The 22523-nt window shown below is 41.3% G+C and overlaps 1 protein-coding gene across 1 annotated transcript; it reads right to left on the bottom strand.

Moving 5' to 3' along the window:
- Positions 1 to 5384: 5384 nt before the first annotated feature.
- Positions 5385 to 22324, bottom strand: Cct3 (chaperonin containing TCP1 subunit 3). Its single transcript, XM_026404919.2, has 14 exons — positions 22175 to 22324; positions 20049 to 20110; positions 19354 to 19404; positions 19205 to 19267; positions 18350 to 18446; positions 15696 to 15813; positions 13031 to 13217; positions 12004 to 12153; positions 10566 to 10698; positions 10296 to 10377; positions 8544 to 8724; positions 6609 to 6854; positions 6074 to 6205; positions 5385 to 5717 (listed from the first exon to the last, which is right to left on the bottom strand). The coding sequence occupies exons 1-14, from the start codon at positions 22203 to 22205 to the stop codon at positions 5613 to 5615; spliced, it is 1638 nt and encodes a 545-aa protein (XP_026260704.1). The 5' UTR covers positions 22206 to 22324; the 3' UTR covers positions 5385 to 5612.
- Positions 22325 to 22523: the final 199 nt, after the last annotated feature.

Here is a 22523-nt window from a genome sequence, read left to right as displayed (position 1 = left end):
CATGTGCTTGAGGGTCCATTTCCACATGTGTTTACCAAATCAGGTTTTTATTACCGTTACAGATCTCCTCATGTTTTAGTCATTATTTTTCACCCCACCCCCCAGCTATTTATACCCTTTGCCCATTTTTTTTTTTTTTTTGGTACCAGGGATTGAACCCAGGGGTGCTTAACCACTGACCCACATCCCCAGCCCTTTTTAATATTTTATTTAGAGACAGGATTTCACTGAATTGCTTAGGGCCTCACCAAGTTGCTGAGGCTGGCTTTGAACTTGCAATCCTCCTGCCTCAGCCTCCCTAGCCTTTGGGATTACAGGTATGTGCCACTACGCCACCACACCTGCTCCCTTTGCCTATTTTGCTGTGGTGCAGGGCCTACTGCATGCTTGAATAAGAAAGCACTCTCTTCTGAGGTACAACCCCAGCCTCATTTATTTATTGGTACTGAAGATTTAACCCCAGGGGTGATTTACCACTGAGTTACATCCCCAATGCCCCCTTTTCCCCCACATTTAAATTTTTTTTAAAAAAATTTAGTTTTAGATGGACACAATGCCTTTATTTTATTAATTTTTATGTGGTGCTGAGGACCACATAAAAATTAATAAAACAAAATAAAGTGCCTCCCCGTGTGATAGGCAAGCACTCTACCACTGAGCCACAAATCCAGCCCTCCACATTTTCTATGGGTGTAGAGTGATGGGATTTGTTACATAGTCATAGATGCAGTCAACACAATCTAATTTGGCCGGTGTAACTCCCCGGCACTCCTCTTCCTCCCTGCCTCCCAACCTTGGTTCCTCTCCTGATTTCACTTTGATTTTCATGGGCTCCCACCCCTCCACTTTTCTTTTCCTTTTTTCTCTTTCTAGCTTCCTCATAGATGAAAACAAAAGACCCTTGACTTTCTAAGTTTGAGTTATTTCACTTAATGTGTCTAGTTCTACCCATTTTCCTGAAAATGACATGATTTTATTTCTCTTAAATTAAAAAAAAAATCCATTGTGTATATATACTCTCCATTGTGTCTAGACACCTTATCCATTCATCCACTGATGGGACCCTTAGGCTGGCTCCAGTTGGCTATTGTGAACTGTGTTACTACAGACATGGGTATGCATGTGACACTGTAGTCCGAAGATTTTAATTATTTAGGTAAATACTGAGGAGTGTTACAGCTGGGTCATGTGGTGTTTCCATGCCTAGTCTTTTGAGGAGTCTCCTTACTGATTTCCATAGTGGTTGTACTAATTTACAATCACACTAACAATGGAAGACTGTTCCTTTTTCTCCACATCCTCTCCAATATTTATTTTTTTGTACCAGGGATTGAACCCAGCGGTGTTTACCCACTGAGCTACATCAGCCCCCCCTTTTTAAAATTCGTATTTTTGGTACTGGGGATCAAACCCAGGGGCACTCAATCACTGAGCTGCATCCACATCCCCCCCCCTTTTTTTTCCATTTTTAGTCAGGGTTTTGCCAAATTGCTGAGGCTGACTTGCAATCCTGCCTCAGTTTCCCAAGCGGCTGGAATTATACAGGTGTGCCACCATGCCTGGTCTATTATTTGTAATTTTTTCAAATATTTATTTTTTAGTTGTACACAATACCTTTATTTTGTTAATTTATTTTTATGTGGTGCTGAGGATCGAACCCAGGGCCTCACACGTGCTAGAGGAGCACTCTACCGCTGAGCCACAACCCCAGCCCATGTTATTTGTATTTTTGATGACTGCCATTCTGTTTGGTGTGAGATGAAATCTGTGTAGTTTTGATTTGCATTTCCCTAATTGTTAATGATGTTGAACACTTCTTCACTTATATATTTCTTCTTTTCAGAAGTGTCTGTTTAAATCATTTGCCCATTTATTAACTGGGTTGATTTTTTTTGGTGTGTGTTTTTTTTTTTTAATCTTGGCCTTTTCTTTCTTTTTTTAGAGAGAGAGAATTTTTAATATTTGTTTTTCAGTTTTCGGCAGACACAACATCTCTGTTTGTATGTGGTGCTGAGGATCGAACCCGGGCCGCACGCATGCCAGGCGAGCGCGCCACTGCTTGAGCCACATCCCCAGCCCTGGTGTGGTTTTTTTGCATTCTTTATATATTCTAGATATTAATGCTATTATCAGAAGAGGAGCTAGCAAAGATTTTTCTCCCATTCTGTAGGTTCTCTCTTCATATTCCTATTGTTTCTTTTGCTGTGCAGAAGATTTTTAATTTGATGCTATTCCATTTAATTCTTGGCATTATTTCCTGAGCTTTAGCCACCCCGCCCCACCTTATTTTTTTGAGACAAGGTGTAAGTTGCTTGGGCCTAAATTGCTTTGAACCTGTGATCCTCCTGCCTGTCTCCGGAGTTGCTGGGATTATAGGCTTGTGCCACTGTACCTGGCCCCAGGTATTTAAATTTCATCTTTTCGTTTGCTTTTACAGGATCAAACCCAGGGCTTTACACAAACAAGGCAAATGCTCTACCACTGAGCCTCATCCTCAGGCCTTTTTGAGACTCAGTCTGCTATTGCCCAAGCTGGCCTTGAACTCTCAATCCTGCCTAATTGTCCTGAGTAGTGGAGATCACAGGTGCGCACCCCTGCACCGTTTTGCTTCTGCAGGGCTGGGGATAAAAGCCAGTGCCTCGCACATGCTAGGTAGAAATTCTACCATCAAACTACACCCTCATCTTAGCTTTCTTTCTTAAGTGCCAAGTTCTAAAAATTCTTGAAGGAAATTAACTCATGTTGTTACAAACATCCTCCCACCCTGTGTTTTCACTGTCGTTTTCCTCCCACTGTGTATTTTAAACTCTACATCTTCTTACGGTTTTCTCTTATGGCTTCATTCTCTTCAATTTAAATCTTCCAGGAACCCAGAATTAATTTTTCTATAATAAAGTAAGGAAACAATTCCATCTTTTTCTTCCAAGTAGCTACTCCAGGAAGAACTATCAAATTTTCCTCAAAAACTCACTTTTCTTGAGGAAAAAAGGCACTCAGACCCTCTAAGCTATCTACTCTGGAATACAAGTGAATCTTGGCTGAGTACAGGGGGTTTCAGTAGGAGTCAGGAAATCAAGGCTCCCCACTATCCAAAAAGAGTACTGTCACCAGGAGGTGCTGGCCTGTGACTGCAGTGACTCAGTAGACTGAGACAGGAGGATCCCAAGTTGGAGTCAGCCTTAGCAACTAGGCAAGGACTTACGCAACTTAGTGAGACCCTGTCTCAAAATAAAAAAATCGATGGGGATGTAGCTCAGTGTTAAGATGGACCTCGGTTCAGTCCTTGGTACCAAAAACCAACCAACCAACCAAATCTGCATGAGGGCTGGGGAGGAATAGGACTTGACTGAATCTACGAATTGGAAGGATCATGAACAGTCAAGAAGGTGATGAAATTGTATTCATGATATTACTAAGTTTAGTGAATAAGGATCATGAGGCCTTTTTTTTTTTAATATTTTATTTTTTAGTTCTCGGCGGACACAGCATCTTTGTTTGTATGTGGTGCTGAGGATCGAACCAGGGCCGCACGCATGCCAGGAGAGCCTGCTACCGCTTGAGCCATATCCCCAGCCCCCATGAGGCCTTAATTATCATATTAAACATAAACCCTGGAGAGCAGAGAGGGACTCTGAAAACGACCAGAATCTGATTGATTTAACATTGTAGGTGAAGAAAAAAAAAAAAAAGTTGCTTGCTAACAATATCAAGAAAATTAGGCTGGGCTGGGGATGTGGCTCAAGAGGTAGTGCGCTCGCCTGGCATGCGTGAGGCCCGGGTTCAATCCTCAGCACCACATACAAAGATGTTGTGCCCGCCGAAAACTAAAAAATAAACAAATATGTAAAATGAAGGTATTGTATCCAACTACAACTGAAAAATACTTAAAAAAAAATTACATTATCCACTATCCACAGATGACTATTAGAGCTGAAACCAGAATGCACCTAAGCCAATCAGGGATAAACAGAAAGAAAAAATCCATAGGGAATGTATAGCTTCCTCAGGACCCCTGTAGTTCCTCAGTATGAGCAATACTTTTTGTTTTTCCTTTGTGGAGGTACTGGGGATTGGACCCAGGCTTTCATGCATGATAGGCGAGCATTCTACCAGTGAGCCATATCCTCAGTCTCTTATGAGCAGTATTTAAGAAGTGACCTGTCAACTTATTGGAGAATTTATCCCACATTCCTGGGAGAACTTAAGGCTCTGAGTGAATGAACACTGCAAGCAGATAGGGATTTCAGGAAAAGGCAGGTAGGATTACTTCAGACCCATTTAAAAGCAGAGTTTTAGAGAAAAAGCTAGGCAGAAAGCTCAAGGATGGGATAGGGTACAAAGGGTGTTCAGGGGTACTTTTTTTTTGGTTATAGATGGACACAGTATCATTACTTTATTTTTATGTGGTGCTGAGGATCGCACCCAGTGCCTCATATGTGTGAGGCAAGTGCTGTCACTGAGCCCCAGTCCCAGCCCCCGCCCCCAGAAGTACTCTTCACAGCCCTTCTGACCCCACACTTCAGTCCAGTCAGGACAGCAAGCATGGCTTCTAGAGTTAACACAGACTACACATGAATTCCAGTTCTGCCACTCAACAGTTCTGGACTCTCGGACAAGTCACTTTATATTTTAGATCCCTCTCACAAAATGGAGGCTATTACCTATCTTACAGGGCCTTTGTGAGGATTAGTTAAACACACACAGTGTCTAAAACCTATCAAACAGTATGTACTACTGTCCCACCAAGTATTCAGCTTAATATGACTCAGTACATGGGCAGGGAGAACCACAAGGCTGAACGTATGAATCATAAGGACAAAGGGGAAGGCTGAAGCCCTATTGCTTAGAGGAAGGACAAAGAAAAAAAAAAATCAAAGGGTGACACCATTCAGATTCCCCCCTTGATAAAGGAGATGTTAGATGTCCTTCAGGACAAAGGCCTAAGCCCTAGCACCTATTGGGTGTGGCTCTACTTGTAACCACAGATGGGGAACACCCTGGTTTAGGCAGGTTCCTCCTGTTCTTTGGGTAGTGAATACACAGGGATACCTTTTTCTTAAAAAAAAAAAAAAAAAAAAAATTTTTTCCAGTGAGGCTGAGGATGAAGACCAGGGCCTTGGTACAGGCCAGGCAAGTCCCTAAGTCCCTACCACTGGGCTATAGCTATGCCCTCAGTCTTGAAGTGGTACTACTTAAACTTTACAGTATCATCCTTTGAATTCCAAATTTTCCCAACCAAGACTGAAGAATACCGTTTAAGAAGGTGCATAAAGAGACTTAATGACCTTATTCCATCTCCCTTCCTCTCCAATAAGGTTTTCTGTCTACCTCTCACTTTGCCAGGAGGTAGATATGACCCAAGGTTGAAAAACACAACAACTATCTCAAATGACTTAGATTTAATCATCGGAAGCAAACTAAATGGAAAGCTTACAATAGAGAAGAATTACATGTCAGTGCCTTCTGCAAACTGAGCCGGGACAGAAAGGGACTAGAGGCTGCCCCTCAATTTGATCCCTTCCAAACAAAGATGTCCACAGTGTTCCTGGCACTCTGGCTCAGGAAAGGGGGAGACCGCTGGTTCTGTGCACTGAAGTTGCCTTGCCCACCGCTCACTCCTGGCCAGCATCAGGAGCCCCTCCTTGCCGGCTCTGGTCATCACCCTTCTTTTTGTGGCCTGAGACGATGTCATCGATCCTCAGTAGCAGAACTGCCGTCTAAGAGAAAAACCACAGTTCCAAAGAGGTCAGCAGAGAAAGAAAGGACAGTCTTCTTTAGACAGTATCTCCTAGCTCCTCCCATACAATTACCATTTTATCTGAAATCTACCTTTTCAGAGTCCTAAATGCAAAATGTAGAAATGCAGTTCTCCCTAAGCAAGAGATACTGCTGTGCTGTTACTTTTTCCTTGCTTTTGCATAAGCTAAAGATTTAAGTGATGGTAATGGAATTCCTTGAGAGAGCTTCAGGGAATACGCTGCTTTCTACAGGCTGTCCCTTTAAGACTGGACCAAATACATGGTTTTTGGTTATTTGGAAACAAATAACATGCACAAATCTTAGGATGCCTTACCTCCACCGCTGTCTTGTATGTTTGTAGCTTCACAGCCAATGGCTCCCATATGCCTAGTTCTTTCATGTCCACCAAAGTTCCCGTCTCACCATTTACACCCCAGGTCTCACAGTTCTCCTGGGTGTGCTTGGCCTGAGGTTGGAGCAGACAGAAGTTAAAGCAGAAACTACTGGAAAAACTTTAGGTAACACACTAAACAAAAATACTGAATTGATGGGGCTGGGGTTTTGGCTCAGAGAGCGGTAGAGCACTTGCCTAGCATGTGCAAGGCCCTGGGTTTGATCCTCAGCACCACATAAAAATAAATAAATAAAAGCATTGTATCCAACTACACCTAAAAAATAAATATTAAAAAAAAATACAGAATTGGTATAGAATGGATATGGGAAAATGGTAATGCCAGCAAACAAGTCAAAGATTAAGACTGTATTTAAGTAACAAACTATAAGGAGAACTTAGACATATGTAAACCATCCCCCTAGGCCAAAACCAGCTTTCCTACCCCACCAAGGTAACAGCACAGAAAAGAACTCACCCGAAGGGAAGTAAGTTGACGGATCATGCTGGCCCCACAGTTCTGGATCAAGGTACGAGGGATGACTTCTAAAGCCTGGGCCACAGCCCTGTATGGCCACTGCTCCACACCAGTCATGGCCTTGGATTTTTCCGTCAAGGCGTGGGCCACAGCCATCTCAGAGGCCCCACCCCCAGGCACCAGCTGAGGGTCCAGGAGAACATTGCGGCACACCTGCATGGCATCCTGGAGGTTGCGCTCCACTTCCTTGGGGAAGCAAACAGACAGCATGAAGCCAGCCTGATGACTTCCTTCTAGTTGTGTCCTTTAGAACACTAAGGGAGGAGTATAAACTATTTACTAGTTATGCGCCTCTGGAAAAGTTAGTTAAGTCTCACTGAGGAAAAAAAATAGTATTTACAATTTCAACTTAAAAAATAAAGAGGGCTGGGATGCAGCTCAGCGGTAGAGAGCTTGCCTAGCATATGCAAAGCCCTAGATTCCGGATTTGATCCCCAGCACCACAAAAAAAGAAGGGGGAAAAAGTGATGGTGGGGGAAACCGTGGTTGCCAAGGAAGAGGAACTGAGGAGTCCTATTCAACAAATATAGTCTGAGTTGTGTAGGATTAAAAATTTGTGGGCTGGGGCTATAGCTCAGTGGTAAAGCGCTTGCCTCACATGGGTGAGGCACTGGGTTCAATCCTCAGCACCACATAAAATAAAAATAAAGATACTGTACACTAATTTACAACTAAAACAATTTAAAAAAATTTGTGCAAAAATGTGAACGTCCTTTTTTTGGTACTGGGAACTGAACTCGAGGGGGGAATTTTACCACTAAGTTACACCCTCAGTTCTTTTTAAATAAATAAATAAACAAATTATATATATATATATATATATATATATAGGTACTGGGGATTGAACTCAGGGGCACTCAACCATTAAACCACATCCTCAGCCCTATTTTGTATTTTATTTAGAGACAGGGTCTCACTGAGTTGCTTAGTGTCTCGCCATTGCTGAGGCTGGCTTTGAACACACGATCCTCCTGTCTTGGCCTCCTTCCTGAGGTGCTGCGAATTATAAGTGTGCACCACCATGCCTGGCTTAATTTTTAATTTTTGAGAAATTCTCACTAAGTTGCTAAGGGTAGCCTTGAACTTGTGATCCTTCAATTTTAGCTCCTGAGTCACTGGGATTGCATGTGTGTGCCATCATACCTAGCACTTGAATGTACTTTGAACACCACTAAACTGTACTTAAACAGTTAACATGGGCCCAGGGTTGCCTGTAATCCTAGCAACTCAGGAGACTGAGAAAGGATTGTTCAAGGAGTCTTGGGCAAATTAGTGAGACCATATCTCAAAATTTTAAAAAAACTGGAAGGGGCTGGGGTTGTGGCTCAGCAGTAGACTGCTTGCCTTGCACGTGTGAGGCATAGGGTTTAATCCTTAGCACCACATAAAAATAAACAAACAAAATAAAGGTATTTGATAAAGGTATTTGTCCATCTACAACTTAGGGGAAAAAAAGAAAAGAAAAAAGCTAGGGATGTAGCTTGGTTGATAGAGGACCCCAGGGCTCAAGTACAGGAAAAAAAAAGAAAAAGTTAAGATGGTAGATAAATTGCAGATTATATTCTTTGTCATAGCCAGAAAAATTTTACTTATTTATTTTAAAGGAAGCAGGAAAGATATCTGTGGCTACAAATCCAAATTAAATAGTTATATGATGTACAGACACAGGTCCAAAGCAATGAGGTCAATCAATAATGGACTGAAAACTCTAAAACTATGAGATAAAATACCTTTTTCTTTTTTGAAACTTGATTGCCTCAGATATTGCTTACAGTAATGGAAAGCTGACTGATACAAAAATGATTTTAGACTCTCTGGGAGCTCAAGAAGTGGAACGATCTCCTCCATCCAATTACATTTCTAAGGCTGACTCACCGAGAGAATTTCTTTGCTGGCCCCCCTGAGGAGAATGGTACAGGCCTTCGGGTCTTTGCATTCAGTGATGAACGTAAAGTACTCATCTCCAATTTTCTTGATTTCCAACAGGCCCGCACCTGTTCCAACATCATCATCTCTCAGTTCTTCTGGTCGGCTGACTATCCGGGCCCCGCAGGCTCTGTGCATAAAGAGATGGGGAGAAACAGACGATTTCAGAAACTTTACCTATCTCCCTAGTCTAGGGCCTGTGGCTGAGGATTAGGGCTAGTAGATTGCTAGAAATGTTACCCAGGAGGTCTTGGCTGCCTGGTAAAAAAACAAATACTACCTAATGGTCACTTCTAGATATAATCCATGTTGTACTATCTGGTTAGATCTCGAGGCCATTAACAGGACTGTACCAAAGAAGATGTTGGGCTGGCATTGTAGCTCAGTTGGTAGAGTGTTTGCCTAGCATGTGTAAGGCACTGGGTTTGATCCTCAGCACCACATAAAAGTAAATAAACCAAATAAACGTGTTGTGTCCATCTACAACTAAAAAGATGTCAAAGGCAAGCGAGGAGGAAGGTGAATTAAGTGCACCAATGTGTGACCCAATTTTAATTAATGAACGACTGACTTCTTACTTGTCACTCTTTCCCCTTGACGCATGAGCAGGCATAACAACCAAGCATATACATGTATGCTGAGAGCCATTTAGGAGAAAATGTAAGTATGAAATTTAACCTGGATCTGTAATATACTGAAGGATGGTAGGTGCCATAGTGTGTATCTTATGTGTCCCCCAAGCATCCATGTGGTAAAGGCTTGTTCACTGCTAATAGGAGGTACTGGAGCCTAAGATGAAAGCAGGACTCCAATTCCTTCCTCTTTCCTGGCTATGAAGTGAGTGTATCTGCTTCACCCTGCATTGCCATCATGTGTTGCCTCAACACAGGACCAAAATCAACAGGGCCAACCAATCACGGACTAGAACCTCCAAATCTGAGTCAAAATAAACCTTTTCTCTTCATACATTCATCTCAGGTATTTGTTATAGTGATCAAAAACTATTGCAGTGGGGTAGATTCACTAACTTTTAAACATATATTAGTATTCTCTGGGTGCAATGGCACACATCTGTAGTCCCAGTGCCTTGAGAGGCTATGATAGGAGGATCAGGAGTTCAAAGCCAGCTTCAGCAATGGTGAGGTACTAAGCAACTCGGTGAGACCCTGTCTCTAAATAAAACACAAAACAGGGCTGGGGATGTGGCCCAGGGGCCAATTGCCCCTGCATTCAATCCCTGGTATCCCCCCGCAATATTCAAAATGGATGGTATGAGTACAAGTATCAGTGCAGAAACAGTGAATGCAATCTATGAATGCATTAGCAGCAGGTAAGGATCCAATCAAGGAAACAGATGGCTCTGTTATATTCTATATTCAGACTACTCTGGAAACGCTTATTTAGAATCGTCATGATGACAATAAAGACCTTGACAAGTAGTTATTTCAAAATGTAATGGACATCCATCAAGGTAGCAATTACAGATGTCTACACACAAGCTGCTCACTGATGTTTAAGGGAGGTAAAGAAGATTCATGCAGTGCATAATTGTTGTACTATAAGACTTCTGAAGAGCGCAGACAACTACACCCAGGTTATTTCTGTTACTGTATCCTGTATTATATCTTTTCAGATAATTATGCAGCTACAAAAAAGGAAACCCATGGGAAGGAAGAATATTATCTTCACCTGGCCACTCACCTAGCAATGCGATTATTATCTGTCTTCCGGACTCTGCGGATGGCTGTAATATTGGCTCGCATGAGGTAGTGCTGAGCTAAATCTGCAAATTCAAGAGTAGAGGTGTCAAGCTAGATGCCATGACTCCAGGATTCTCAACAGATTTTATCCTCAAAATACTCCAACCATCACATTTACAATGACTACACCAACATGGTGCAGGAGGTGGGCAGGGAATCACCTAACCTCTTCAACCTTTAAGGTGGGCTGGAAAAATTAATAAAGCACTACCTGAGATGCCTTTTTCTGTGATAACCACATCAGGCTTCACTTGGATAATGTCCTCACAGAGCTGCTGGATATACTCTTCTTCCATTTGAAGGATTCGGGTGAAGTCTTCCTCTCGGGTAATCTCAATGTCAGTCTGTGTGGTGGAAAAAAGCCATAACTCACACCATTCTGTGTAAGCCAGTTCAGTTCTAGTTACTACCACTTAAGTTTTAACCCTTTAACTTTGGTCTTTCCAAGCTCTCTGACCACCCAACTCAATGTTATCTGTTCTCCATGTATGCATGGGAATTCCAGGTCTTTTTATTTTTATTTTTTGGTACCAGAAATTGAACCCAGGGGCACTTAACAACTGAGCCACTTCCCTAGCCCTTTTTATTTTTTGATATAGGATCTTGCTAAGTTGCTGAGGCTGGCCTCAAACTTATGATCCTCCTGCCTCAGTCTCCTGAATTGCTGGATCACTGGCATGTGCCATAGTGCCCGGTTATTCCAAGTCTTAATTCTTCCCATCTAGTAGGTTGATTCTTATTCTCTATCTTTGTTTAGTAAGATTCAAACACTTTTAGAACCCTGCAAGCCTTTTTTGCCCTCTGAAAAATTCTCCTTCAGCACTTCAGAGCCAAATTAACTCCTATTCCATATCCTTCTAATGTATTACCAAAGGTGGCATGGTTATATAAAACTGAAGCCAAGTGGCACATGCCTGTAATCCCAGTGGCTCAGGAGGCTGAGGCGAGTTCAAAGCCGGCCTTAGCAACAGCGAGGCCCTAAGCAATTCAGTGAGACCCTGTCTCTAAAAACAAAAACAACAAGCAACAACAACAACAACAACAAAAAACTGAAGCCAAGTAGAACTGGGATCAAATCTTGATTTGGCCAATACTAGTCTTTCCCAGGCAACTAACCTAACTAGTCAATTAGGTTTCAAAGACCAAATAATAGGACTGTACCAAAAAAGATGCTAGGGTCAAGCAAGGATGAAGGCAAATAATTTCTTAAGCGTATGTGTGATCCAAATATATATATATATATATGGTACCAAGGAACCATTAGTGCCTAACCACTGAGCCATATCCCCAGCCATTTCTACATTTTATTTAGAATAAAATCTCACTAAATTGATGAGACTGGCTTTCAACCTGGGATCCTTCTGCCCCAACCTCCTGAGCCACTGGGATTACAGGCATGTGCCACCACACCCAGCTGTTTTGACCCTATTTTAATATATGTAGGAGGGTCAGCATCCCCACTAAACCTCAGGTATCTCATCTATAAAATGGCGTTATTAACACCAACGATGTTTAAGGACTGCTGTAAGACTCAATGACAACACATACAAAGGAAAGTAACTGGCAGAGTAGTCATGTAAAAAACACTCTTTGTATTTCCCTTATCCATATTAGCAGATTCCACTTAAAGGAATAGGGCCAAAACTCACCTGACTTTCTCCTTTCTTGTATTCCAGAGAAGAATCCAGCAGCACGATACGAGGGTTCTTGATATAACGCCGCATTCGTGGATGGGTCACATCTTTGTTAATCATGACTCCACGTAATACACACGAGTCTTCAATGATGCCCCCAGGTATCTAAGCAAAAGAAGACCCACTTTAATCTACAACCCAAAGGGGACAATTTCTCAACTTCATTCCCAGATATTCCTCTTTCCTAAATGGCTCCTACTTCAAATTCCTAACATAACTTTCTTCCATGATGCTTAGAAACAAAATATGGCAGCAAACATATTTTTTCCTCTCTAGGAAGCACACCAATTTTGAACCATGATACTCAAATATGAAGATTGGCTGAGATTCACAGAATGTCAGTGACTTGACAGATTTAAAGACTCAGGTCTCTTCTACTTCCTTAAAGATATTCCCATATAATTCTAGGCTTGAGCTCCATCTACTGGCCATAAGATATTATTTTTAAAATCTTAAATTTAATAGAAATGGTAGAAAGCTTTCTAAGGCTTCTTAACATTATACTATAGAGACCTTGTAAAGTTTATATTCTGGCCAAGTGACTGATACATATCCAAATGCAGAAACATGGAGATTCCAATAAGTCCTCCAGTATCCTTATAAACTTTGCTCTTTGCTATTCTTATAAATCTTGTGAAAGAATAGCAGTGAAGGTAACAAAATTACTTCAGGAATTAGGTTTTTGTCTTCCAGGCTTCAAGTTCTTCCTAGTACTAACTAAAGATATCTTGCTTTAATTTTTTTTTTTAAAGGTAGAGAGAGAGAGAATTTTAATATTTATTTTTTTTTTAGTTTTCAGCGGACACAACATCTTTGTTTGTATGTGGTGCTGAGGATCGAACCCGGGCCGCACGCATGCCAGGCGAGCGTGCTACCGCTTGATACCCAGCCTATCTTGCTTTAATTTAACTATTTCCTTTAGAAGTGGGATTATTCATACTAGAAAATAATTATTCTCAAAGCACACACTAAAAGAGTTCACCTTTTCCACTCTTGCATATTTCTTGATGTCAATCTCCTTCCGACCATTTTCCTCAAACTGTACAGTCTTGACAGCATCCAGGGCAATGTTGCAAGCCAAAGAGGACCACCGACTAATTACTTTGGTGGTAATGGAACTGTTGATGATGTTCAGCATCGCGTCACGGTTACTGATGTCAACGGGAATACTGGAGAAAAGAAAGCCAGGCAACTTAGACATTTAAAGTAGTTCTTCGGGGCTGGGGATGTGGCTCAAGCGGTGGCGCGCTCGCCTGGCATGCGTGCGGCCCGGGTTCGATCCTCAGCACCACATACCAACAAAGATGTTGTGTCCGCCGAGAACTAAAAAATAAATATTAAAAATTAAAAAAAAAAAAGAAGTGTGCTCCCACTGAACTGTGCCCTCAGTTCAAAATCTGTCATTAAAAAAAAAAAAAAAAAAAAAAAAAGTAGTTCTTCATGTACTTCAGAGACTAAAAAAGAGGGCCAAAAGGCAGGATGAAGGGCTCTCAGTTTTACAACTTTGAATGCTGAATTCTGACCTTAATTCATGCTATGCCAAATTGTATTTACCATTTTTAGGTATTAGTCTGGTTTCTTTTGACAGGATTATAAATTTGTGCATGGCCAGACTACTCAAAAACAATAAAATAAAGCTCTAAGACTTAGCTCCTGGATAACAACCTTGTCCAAATTTTCACATACTGCTAAAATCCCCGTCATGCCAGTATAAGGCATACAATATGCAATTATCAAATAGTTATTAATTATGCTAGATGCCCAGCCCTTTTTATTTATTTTTCAGGATAAGAGTTTTGCTAAGTTGCTGAAGCTAGCCTTGAACCTAGCGATCCTTCTGGTTCAGCATCCAGAGTTGTCAGGATTACAGTTGTGTGCCACCATGTCTGGCTAATAGTAAGGTATTCTAGATGGGCAGATATTGCTTATTAAAAAAGCTGTGAGTACAGCTCAGTGTTAAAGAATATTTGCTCAGCAGCATGTGAACGGCTTTGAGTTTGATCCCTACCACCCAAAACCACAACATCATCAAAAACTAAACAAAGGGCTGGGGATGTGGCTCAAGTGGTAGCGCGCTCGCCTGGCATGCGTGCGGCCCAGGTTTGATCCTCAGCACCACATACAAACAAAGATGCTGTACCCGCCGATAACTAAATAATAAATATTAAAAAAAAAAAAAAAACTAAACAAAAAAACAACACAAAAGCTTCCAAGAATTCAGGCGCCACATACTCAACAAAATATTACAGATTTCATAAAAATAACTAAAGCATACATCTAATTCTCTGAAAGTATGCTAGACAGATATTAATGCTAACTTTTTGTTTAACAGCAGGGGCGATTTAACACAAAATTCACAAAATTACTACTTAAGCACCTAATGACTCAACCATATACAGAAGAGTAGAGCACCATTTTATTTTTGTGATTCTCCTATCTCAGCCTCTATAGTGGCTAGGATTACAGGTGTGCACAATGTGCTTGTCAAACCAAAATCTTTCTATTCTTAACATGCTCTTTGTGACTCTGTTGTGCCACAAATTATCTAAAGTTCCCTAGTTAGAAGTAATGCATTTTTATATCCCCTTTATTGCCACATTACCACTAAGCAAATATAAACTAATAGCAAGTTCCCAAATTACTAGATTCAAGCAGGATTTTCAGCCTTGGCCCTTTGCATTTTAATGGAAAACTTCTGGCAGCATTCTCATAGCACTTTCTGGGTGGTACTGAATTAGCTACAATGAGACATGATAGTAGGACATTTTTTTTTTTTGAAATTTTTAATATTTATTTTTTAGTTCTCCGCGGACACAACATGTTTGTTGGTATGTGGTGTTGAGGATCGAACCCGGGCCGCACGCATGCCAGGCAAGCGCGCTACCGCTTGAGCCACATCCCCAGCCCAATAGTAGGACATTTTTAACACCAGCCAGGTACCATGGCACATGCCTGTAATCCCAGCGATTTTGGAGGCTGCAACAGGAGGGTGCTGATAGCCTCAGCAACTCAGTGAGGCTCTCTCAGTAATTTAGTAAGACCCTGTTTCAAAATAAAACATAAAAAGGAGCTGGAGATTTAGCTCAGTGGTACAGCACCCCTGCGTTCAATCCCCAGTACCAAACCAAACCAAACCAAAACAAAACAAAAAAACTTGGAAAGTAACCCTGTTTTACTCAGAACGTTTTTCGTTTCTCATGGCAGAACTTAACATGAAAACTTGCAGATAACATCTACCCAAAATATATTTTGAAGAACTAATCCTAGTAATTCCTTTTCTATTTGTCTTTTTTTTTTTTGAGAGAGAATTTTTAATATTTATTTTTTAGTTTTCGGCAGACACAACATCTTTGTTGGTATGTGGTGCTGAGGATCGAACCCAGGCCGCACACATGCCACGCGAGCGCGCTACCGCTTGAGCCACATCCCCAGCCCTCTATTTGTCTTTTTGAATTCTTAAAACTTTTACCCCCCTTACCCTCTTTTTCTTTTTGCTGCCCTCGTTTCTCTTTATTACAAAATAATACCAGGGTACACCCAGCGTGTTTATGTAGGATGGGTTTGGCCTTCTTTTATATCTAAGAATAGATCAGCCTTCTAGGCCTCCCCTACTTCCTAGTACCCATTTCTGGCCCATTCTCCCATACCTGATTTTCTTTAGAGTGCTGATCATATCATCCAGTGCCTTGCGGTAAGCACTGATCACCACTGTTGGGTGCATTTGCTGCTCTAGGAAGTGCTCAGCCACAGACAGCATTTCTCCAGCTGAAAAAAGGACAAAAGCACCACAGTAATGTTTTAGAAAGTACCAGAGGATCAAGACAACTTCATTATGTTTCTAGAAAGGTTTCTTTTTTTTTCTTTTTAAATATTTATTTTTTAGGTATAGATGGACACAACACAATGCCTTTATTTTTTTTTTTTTTATGTGGTGCTGAGGATGGAACCCGGGTCCTGTCCATGCTAGGCGAGCGCTCTACCGCTGAGCCACAATCCCAGCCCCTAAAAAGGTTTCTTTTTTCCAAAAACAGAGTCTCCCAAAAGAAATGCCATTTGATTGTTAATACTATTTGAAACTTTGCACGTCGTGTAAGCAGGGTGTGGTGGTGCACACCTGTAATCCCAGAAACTCGGGAGGCTGAGGAAGAAGGATCATGAGTTTAAAGCCAGCCTCAGCAACTTCGCAAGGCCCTATGCAACTTAGTGAGACCCTGTCTCAAAATAACATAAAAAGGGCTGGGATGTGGTATCAGCAGTAAAGTGCCCCTGAGTTAAATCCCCAGTAACCCAAAACAAACAAAAGCATCCTGCCAAGTGTAGTGGTGTTTCCCTATAATCCCAGTGGCTCAGGAGGCTGAGGCACAAGGATTGCAAAATAAGGCCAGCCTCAGAAATTTGGCAAGGCCCTAGGCAACTTAGTGAGACACTGTCTCAAAATAAGAAAACTAAACCTTCTAATTAATAAACACACCAAATGATCTACATATAGAAAAAAACCAAAACTAGCTTTTAAAAAAGTTTAAACATAGCATGTTAAGTATTTGTATTTAAAAAAAAGCATTTGATAAATGTTGTATAATAGCTGCTGACAATAAATTTAATATATACACAGATGTGCTCAAGTTCAAATGTATACTCCAAAGAGTATGCATTACTGGGTGTGATGGAACACCATGCCTATAATCCCAGCAGCTTGGGAAGCTGAGGCTGGAGAATCATGCGTTCAAAGCCACTCTCAGCAACTAGGTGAGAACCTGTCTCAAAATATATTAATAAAAAGGGGTGGGGGGGCTGGGATTGTGGCTCAGCAGTAGAGCGCTTGTCTAGCACAGGTGGGACCTGGGTTCTATCCTTAGCACCACATAAAAATAAAAAAGGCATTGTGTTGTGTCCATGTATACCTAAAAAATAAGTATTAAAAAAAAAGGGGGGAGGGTGGGGATGTGGCTCAACGGTTAAACACCTCTGGGTTCAATCTCCAGTACCAAAAAAAAAAAAAAAAAAAAAAAAAAAAGTACATACTCAAATGTTTGAATGTTTTATTCTGATTCCTAGCTATCCATCATACATTTTTTTTTTTTTTTGGTGCTAGGGATTGAACCCAGGGCCTTGTGCATGAGAGGCGAGTACTCTACCAACTGAGCTATATCCCCAGCCTCCCATCATAATACTCCTATTTTATTTATTTATTTATTTATTTTTATGTGGTGCTGAGGATTGAACCCAGGGCCTTGCCCATGCTAGGCGAGAGCTCTACCACTAAGCCACAACACCAGGCCCCCATCTAAAACTTTTCTAAAAAAATTATAGATACTTCATAAGATGCCAGAGTAAAGAGAACTTAGAAAATATCCTGTTAAATGAAGAAGAGTTGGAGTTATCTCCAGGGATAAGGGTTCAGTGGTAGTGTGTGCTCTTTCCATGTGCAAGGCCCTGGGTTTGATCCCCCGCACTGCAAAAATAAACAAGCCCCAGCCTGAACAACAAAATAAAAGCAAGCAACAAAATAGTCTTCTTCACTTCTAAAATCATTACTGAAATATTTTAAAAAACGAATGTTTCTATTTTAGAAATCCCACCATCAATTTGAAATTTATACAATAAAAGCAATAGGTCGTTTCTGAAAATTATCCTAACAAGTGGAAAGATTAAGCTAGATGTGATGTCACATGCTTGTAATCCCAATGTCTTGGGAGGCTGAGGCAGGACTGCAAATTTGAGGCGAGCCTCAGAAACTTAAGTGAGAGCTTGTCTCAGCCCTCTGAAAGACTGAGGTTGAAAAAAAAGACTGAGGCTGCAGCTCAATAGTAAAGGGCCCTGGGTTCAATACCTAATCCAAACAGAACAAAACCCAGACAAATATAACAATAAACATAATTTTCAATTTATAAACCAAGGCTCACTATTTTCAAGATTTTCTATCTGTCCTTCACTTTAGACTTCACAGCCTCTAGAATTGAGATAAGTGTTTAAGCTCTTCCAAAATATTTCTTATGATTCCATGTTGTATCATTTGCTAAAATGTACTTGAAACTTCAAAATCAATATTCATGGCACTTTCATGGTTACTTATTGACATGTTCAAAATGACAAAAAATTTGAGCCACCCAATACCATTCTTGGAAGAGGCTGAACAGTTTTCATACCGTAACAGTATCCTTTATGTAGTATATTAAAAGCTATGCTTTTTGGGGGGGTGATTTCATGATTCTACCACTGAGCTACACCTCCAACACCAAAATTTTCTTCTTAAAATGAGACACAGACATTTTTTTCTAATTTTTCTTTTCCATTTTCTTACCAAGAATAATTACGGATGTGGTTCCATCTCCAACCTCTTCATCCTGGGTCCTGCTAATTTCAATCATGGACTTGGCTGCTGGATGTTGGACTTGAATCTAAAAAATTTAATTAAAAATGTAGATCACTCCTTAACTAACAGTATACTTGGTCCTAACTCCTAAGTTTCTTGCTTCACACATATATTCCCTTTCCCTTTATTGTTTTACCATATCCTGAAGATTAAAATGTCCTCCCAAACCACCTTTCCACATCCTTTGCTTTTGAGGAAAAAATGCATCATAAGAACTCAACTATTGGGCTGAGAATGTGGCTCAAGTGGCAGTGCGACTGCCTAGCATGCGAGAGGTACTGGGCTGGATTCTCAGTACCACATAAAAATAAAATGGAGTTATTGTGTTCACCTAAAACGAAAAAATAAATATTAAAAAAAAAGAACTCATTACTACAGCTTCTTAAGGATAGCATGGTACCATATAGTTACATATTGCAAGTTCTATTGTGTGTGAACTGTGTCCTGTGAATATGACTTGGAAATAAAGCCTCTGTTTTTATTCTCCCAGTACTGAGGACTGAACCCAGGATTTTGTGATTGCTAGGCAATCACTCTGGCTAGAAAAGACAAAGAATTCTCCCCTAGGCCTTTCAGGAATAATGCCCTGCTGATACTCTAATTTCAAACTTTTAGCCTTATTTTATTATGTTTTGGTACCAGAGATTGAACCCAGGGGTGCTTAACCACTGAGCCATGTCTCCAGCCCCTCCTCCCCCCCCGAGTTACACCCCTAGCTCCTGGATTCTTTGCATTTATAAAACTGTGAGGAAACAAATGAAAAAGAAGAGAAAAAAACCACACCTCTCGAAGAATGGCATTGCCATCGTTGGTCATCACGATGCCTCCCATTGGGTCCAAAAGCATCTAAGACAAAAGCGAAGTAAGTGTCCTAAATAACAGAAAATCTATATACTCTGTAGTTTATGAGTTTCAATAAAAGATAAGATTACCTTCATCATGGACTTGGGTCCCAAACATGTTCGGATGATATCTGCAATAGTCTAATGAAAAGGAAATATAAGACATGTAAGCACAAATCAGAGGACAGTATGAATAAGTTGGAGAACAACCAGGAGAGCCACTGTTTTAAAAATGATACCACTAAAGTAGAATTGACAATTATTTCAGATACTTCACAAGAAAAAGGAGAAATATGCCTCCCAGAACTTTATTATAGTTTTCCAGCAGTCCAAATCTCAGTATTTCTCTCCATAACAATGGCCTACACACCACCATAAGTCAAATCTCAGGTCACTTCACTATTCCATTCAAAAGCATTATTCAGCCTCTATGGAGGATCTATGATGGGCACTAGGAATACAAAAGAGAATCAATACAGTCCTTCCCTTCAAGTAGCGCTGTCTAGCATGGGAGACAAACACAAGTAGAATGCTATAAAATTTATACAACATACAATTATACACAGGTTAATATAAGAAGATTATTAGGCCTTATTATTAGACTTAAATTGTAAGGGAATATATAATTCCTCACTGGTACTACCATCAGGGCAATGTCCTGAAAAAAGGGAAGTCAACTTTTTCTCTGCCTAATTGCACATTTTAAAGTCTAGATATAAGAAACCTTATTGCTAAGAAGAAACACAGAAATACTGGAGAGTGGGGGGGGGGGGGAGATATGCTACCTTAGCAGCATTGATGTTTCCAGATTGAACTTTTCTTCCAGATTCACGCTTTATATTCTGGCCTAAAATAGATAAAAACAATAGTCAACAGCCTAGGATTGCCCCAACTGTACACAAGCTATTTATTCTCCAATCTTTGGGGGGAGGGGGAATTGGTTTTGCAGTATACACATAGATTAAAACTTATCAAATGATATACTTTAAATATGTGTAGATGTCAATTACATTTCAAAAACCTAATAAACACATGTACTTGCAGCTATTTACTTTGTGTGTAGGTCAAGGGGTACTGGAGATTGAACCAAGGGGCAACTCCTCTACCACTGAGCTACATCCCCAACTCTCTCTTTTTTTTTTTTTTTTTTTAATTTTGAGACAGGGTCTTGTTCAGTTACAGAGGCTGGCCTCAAACTTGCAATCCTTCTGCCACAGTCTTCTGAGCAGCTGAGATTATAGATGTGCACCCTACACACACCTATACATTTATCTCAATCCCTAGAGCACTAAGGAATAACCCTTAATGCTCCATTCCCAAAATCTTGGACAACACTTTCCCTTTAACCATTCACACATTTACAGTAGGATTCATAATCTGAGATCCATGAATGGGCCTCAGTGAGATAATGAACTACCCAAAATTATGTGAGAAAATGAAAGATGCCCCACCCCAGACCTGCCCCAGAAGAAGATCCAAAGCCAATATCACATTCTCAAAGGGTTAGTGATCTTACGAAAATCAGAGCTTTCTGTAAAGAGGAGAAGAATTTAGGGGTTATTTTCCTGCTTGAATAACAGAAGAATACTCTAACAGTCCAAGCCTAATTACTGACAGAACCCCACTGCATGCTGTGGAATGAGAATGCACACTCTTCCAAAGTGTCCCAGTTTATAAGATAAATTATACAAAGCCACCCCATACTTGGATGAAATAAGAATACCTCACGAACCCATTTACCCTGGTTAAGATCTGGTTACATAGTTTAATAGGGAATAGAGTCAGGTACAGCCTTTAATGCCAAAGATTAATGCAGATAGGAAAAGAGCTTTACAAATGCACCACTCATCCCAGGGCCCACTCAGGTGGAGACAAGCCAGTAACTATAACCACACAAACATAATAATGATTTCCCTCCACGCTCCTATTATCCGTTCTTCTACAATTTAATTCTGTAAACCTTTCATTCCAGTCCCATCAAACCTAAACACCTATCATAACCCTCAGGGTTTACATTTTCTATCTCAGGTAGAAGTAACCAAAAACTTATATGGATCTACAATCCAGAAGAAGGAAGGAGTTTTTCCCCAGGTACATGTAAAACGAACAAAAACTCTCATCATCATTGGACATACATAGAAGAAACACACAGGGGAAATGGCTGGTCGGGCATCCTAGGCCCAGAAGTTACACTCAGAAGGGAAACATACTGAGGGAAGGCAATGTAGACAATGCTAATTTCTTAGAAAGAAATAAGGGATATTTCCAAAGGGAAAAGAAAAAATACTGGAGAATTTGGGAAAACTAGACTGTTTAGTGGCAAAGATTACATCTAAGTCCAAGAAGGGAAGCACGGTTCCTCCAGGAATAGGGCTGCTGAACGACTGGTACTCATGATAAGCGCAGAAACCAAGGATGCCACCGCTATGTGCCAGGCTCTCTATTAAGCAGTTTATCGACTGGACTTGCAACTCTATGAAGAAACACTACCAATCTCAACGCAGATGGGAAAACTTAATTTGCCCGAGGTCACATCGCGACTAAAGCCACGGGCCAAGAATATAGAGCTAGGCCTCATTTGGAAGACCATTATTCATTCAACTCGACACCGGAAGTCAAGTTGGTAAGGGCGCAGGGGCGTGGAGGAAGGTGGCGGCTGATGCTCGATGGGGGGTCTACAAGGGCTTCCCAAGACAAGCACGTGTAAATACACGGGACTCGGCGAGGGACGAGTCGGTCTGCGTTTGTTAAGGGAGGACGAAGGAATGCGAGTAAAGGAGCTCCCAAAAGGAGACGATGACTGGAAGCCTCTGGTCAGGTCATGGCGGGACGAAGCTGGGGCAACACTAAGAAGCGTGGGGAGAGGCGTACAAAGGGGGGGGGTCCCTTCCCCAGCTTCCCCAGAACTCACTGAGCACGAGCACAGGACGGTGGCCCATCATGGCGGCGCGATGCAGAGCTAGGTACCCAGAGCTGGAAGAACCGGCAGAACCTTCTGGAGAGAGAGAGAAGCAGAGAGAAGCCCAGAAAATGCTGCCTCTTCGGTGCTGACACCTAAACCCGCTAGCTTCTAAGTCGTTCGCCAATCACCGCAGCCGCCTGATTGACTGGCACGAAAACGGGCCAATCGGCAGTATTAACCCCGCCCTACGCAAAAAAACGGCAGAGCAAGGTAGATAGAGAGAGCGCGATGATGGAAACGGGAGAGCTCAGGCGCTTGCGCAATAGGGTGGCCGCTCCCGGCCGCGTGCGGCGCGATC

The sequence above is a fragment of the Urocitellus parryii genome, chromosome 11 (genome assembly GCF_045843805.1).
Source record: "Urocitellus parryii isolate mUroPar1 chromosome 11, mUroPar1.hap1, whole genome shotgun sequence".
NCBI classification, from domain to species: domain Eukaryota; kingdom Metazoa; phylum Chordata; class Mammalia; order Rodentia; family Sciuridae; genus Urocitellus; species Urocitellus parryii.
Note: the sequence above shows the minus strand (reverse complement) of the source record. Positions and strands in the feature narration are given on the sequence as shown.

Coding starts and splice junctions, on each gene's coding strand:
- Cct3 (XM_026404919.2), bottom strand. CDS start 22,205: ATGATGGGCCACCGTCCTGTGCTCGTGCTCA. Junction 15,814..18,349: donor CACATCCGTAATTATTCTTG/GTAAGAAAATGG, acceptor TCCTTTTTTCAG/CTGGAGAAATGCTGTCTGTG. Junction 13,218..15,695: donor AGCACTCTAAAGAAAATCAG/GTATGGGAGAAT, acceptor TCTTTTCTCCAG/TATTCCCGTTGACATCAGTA.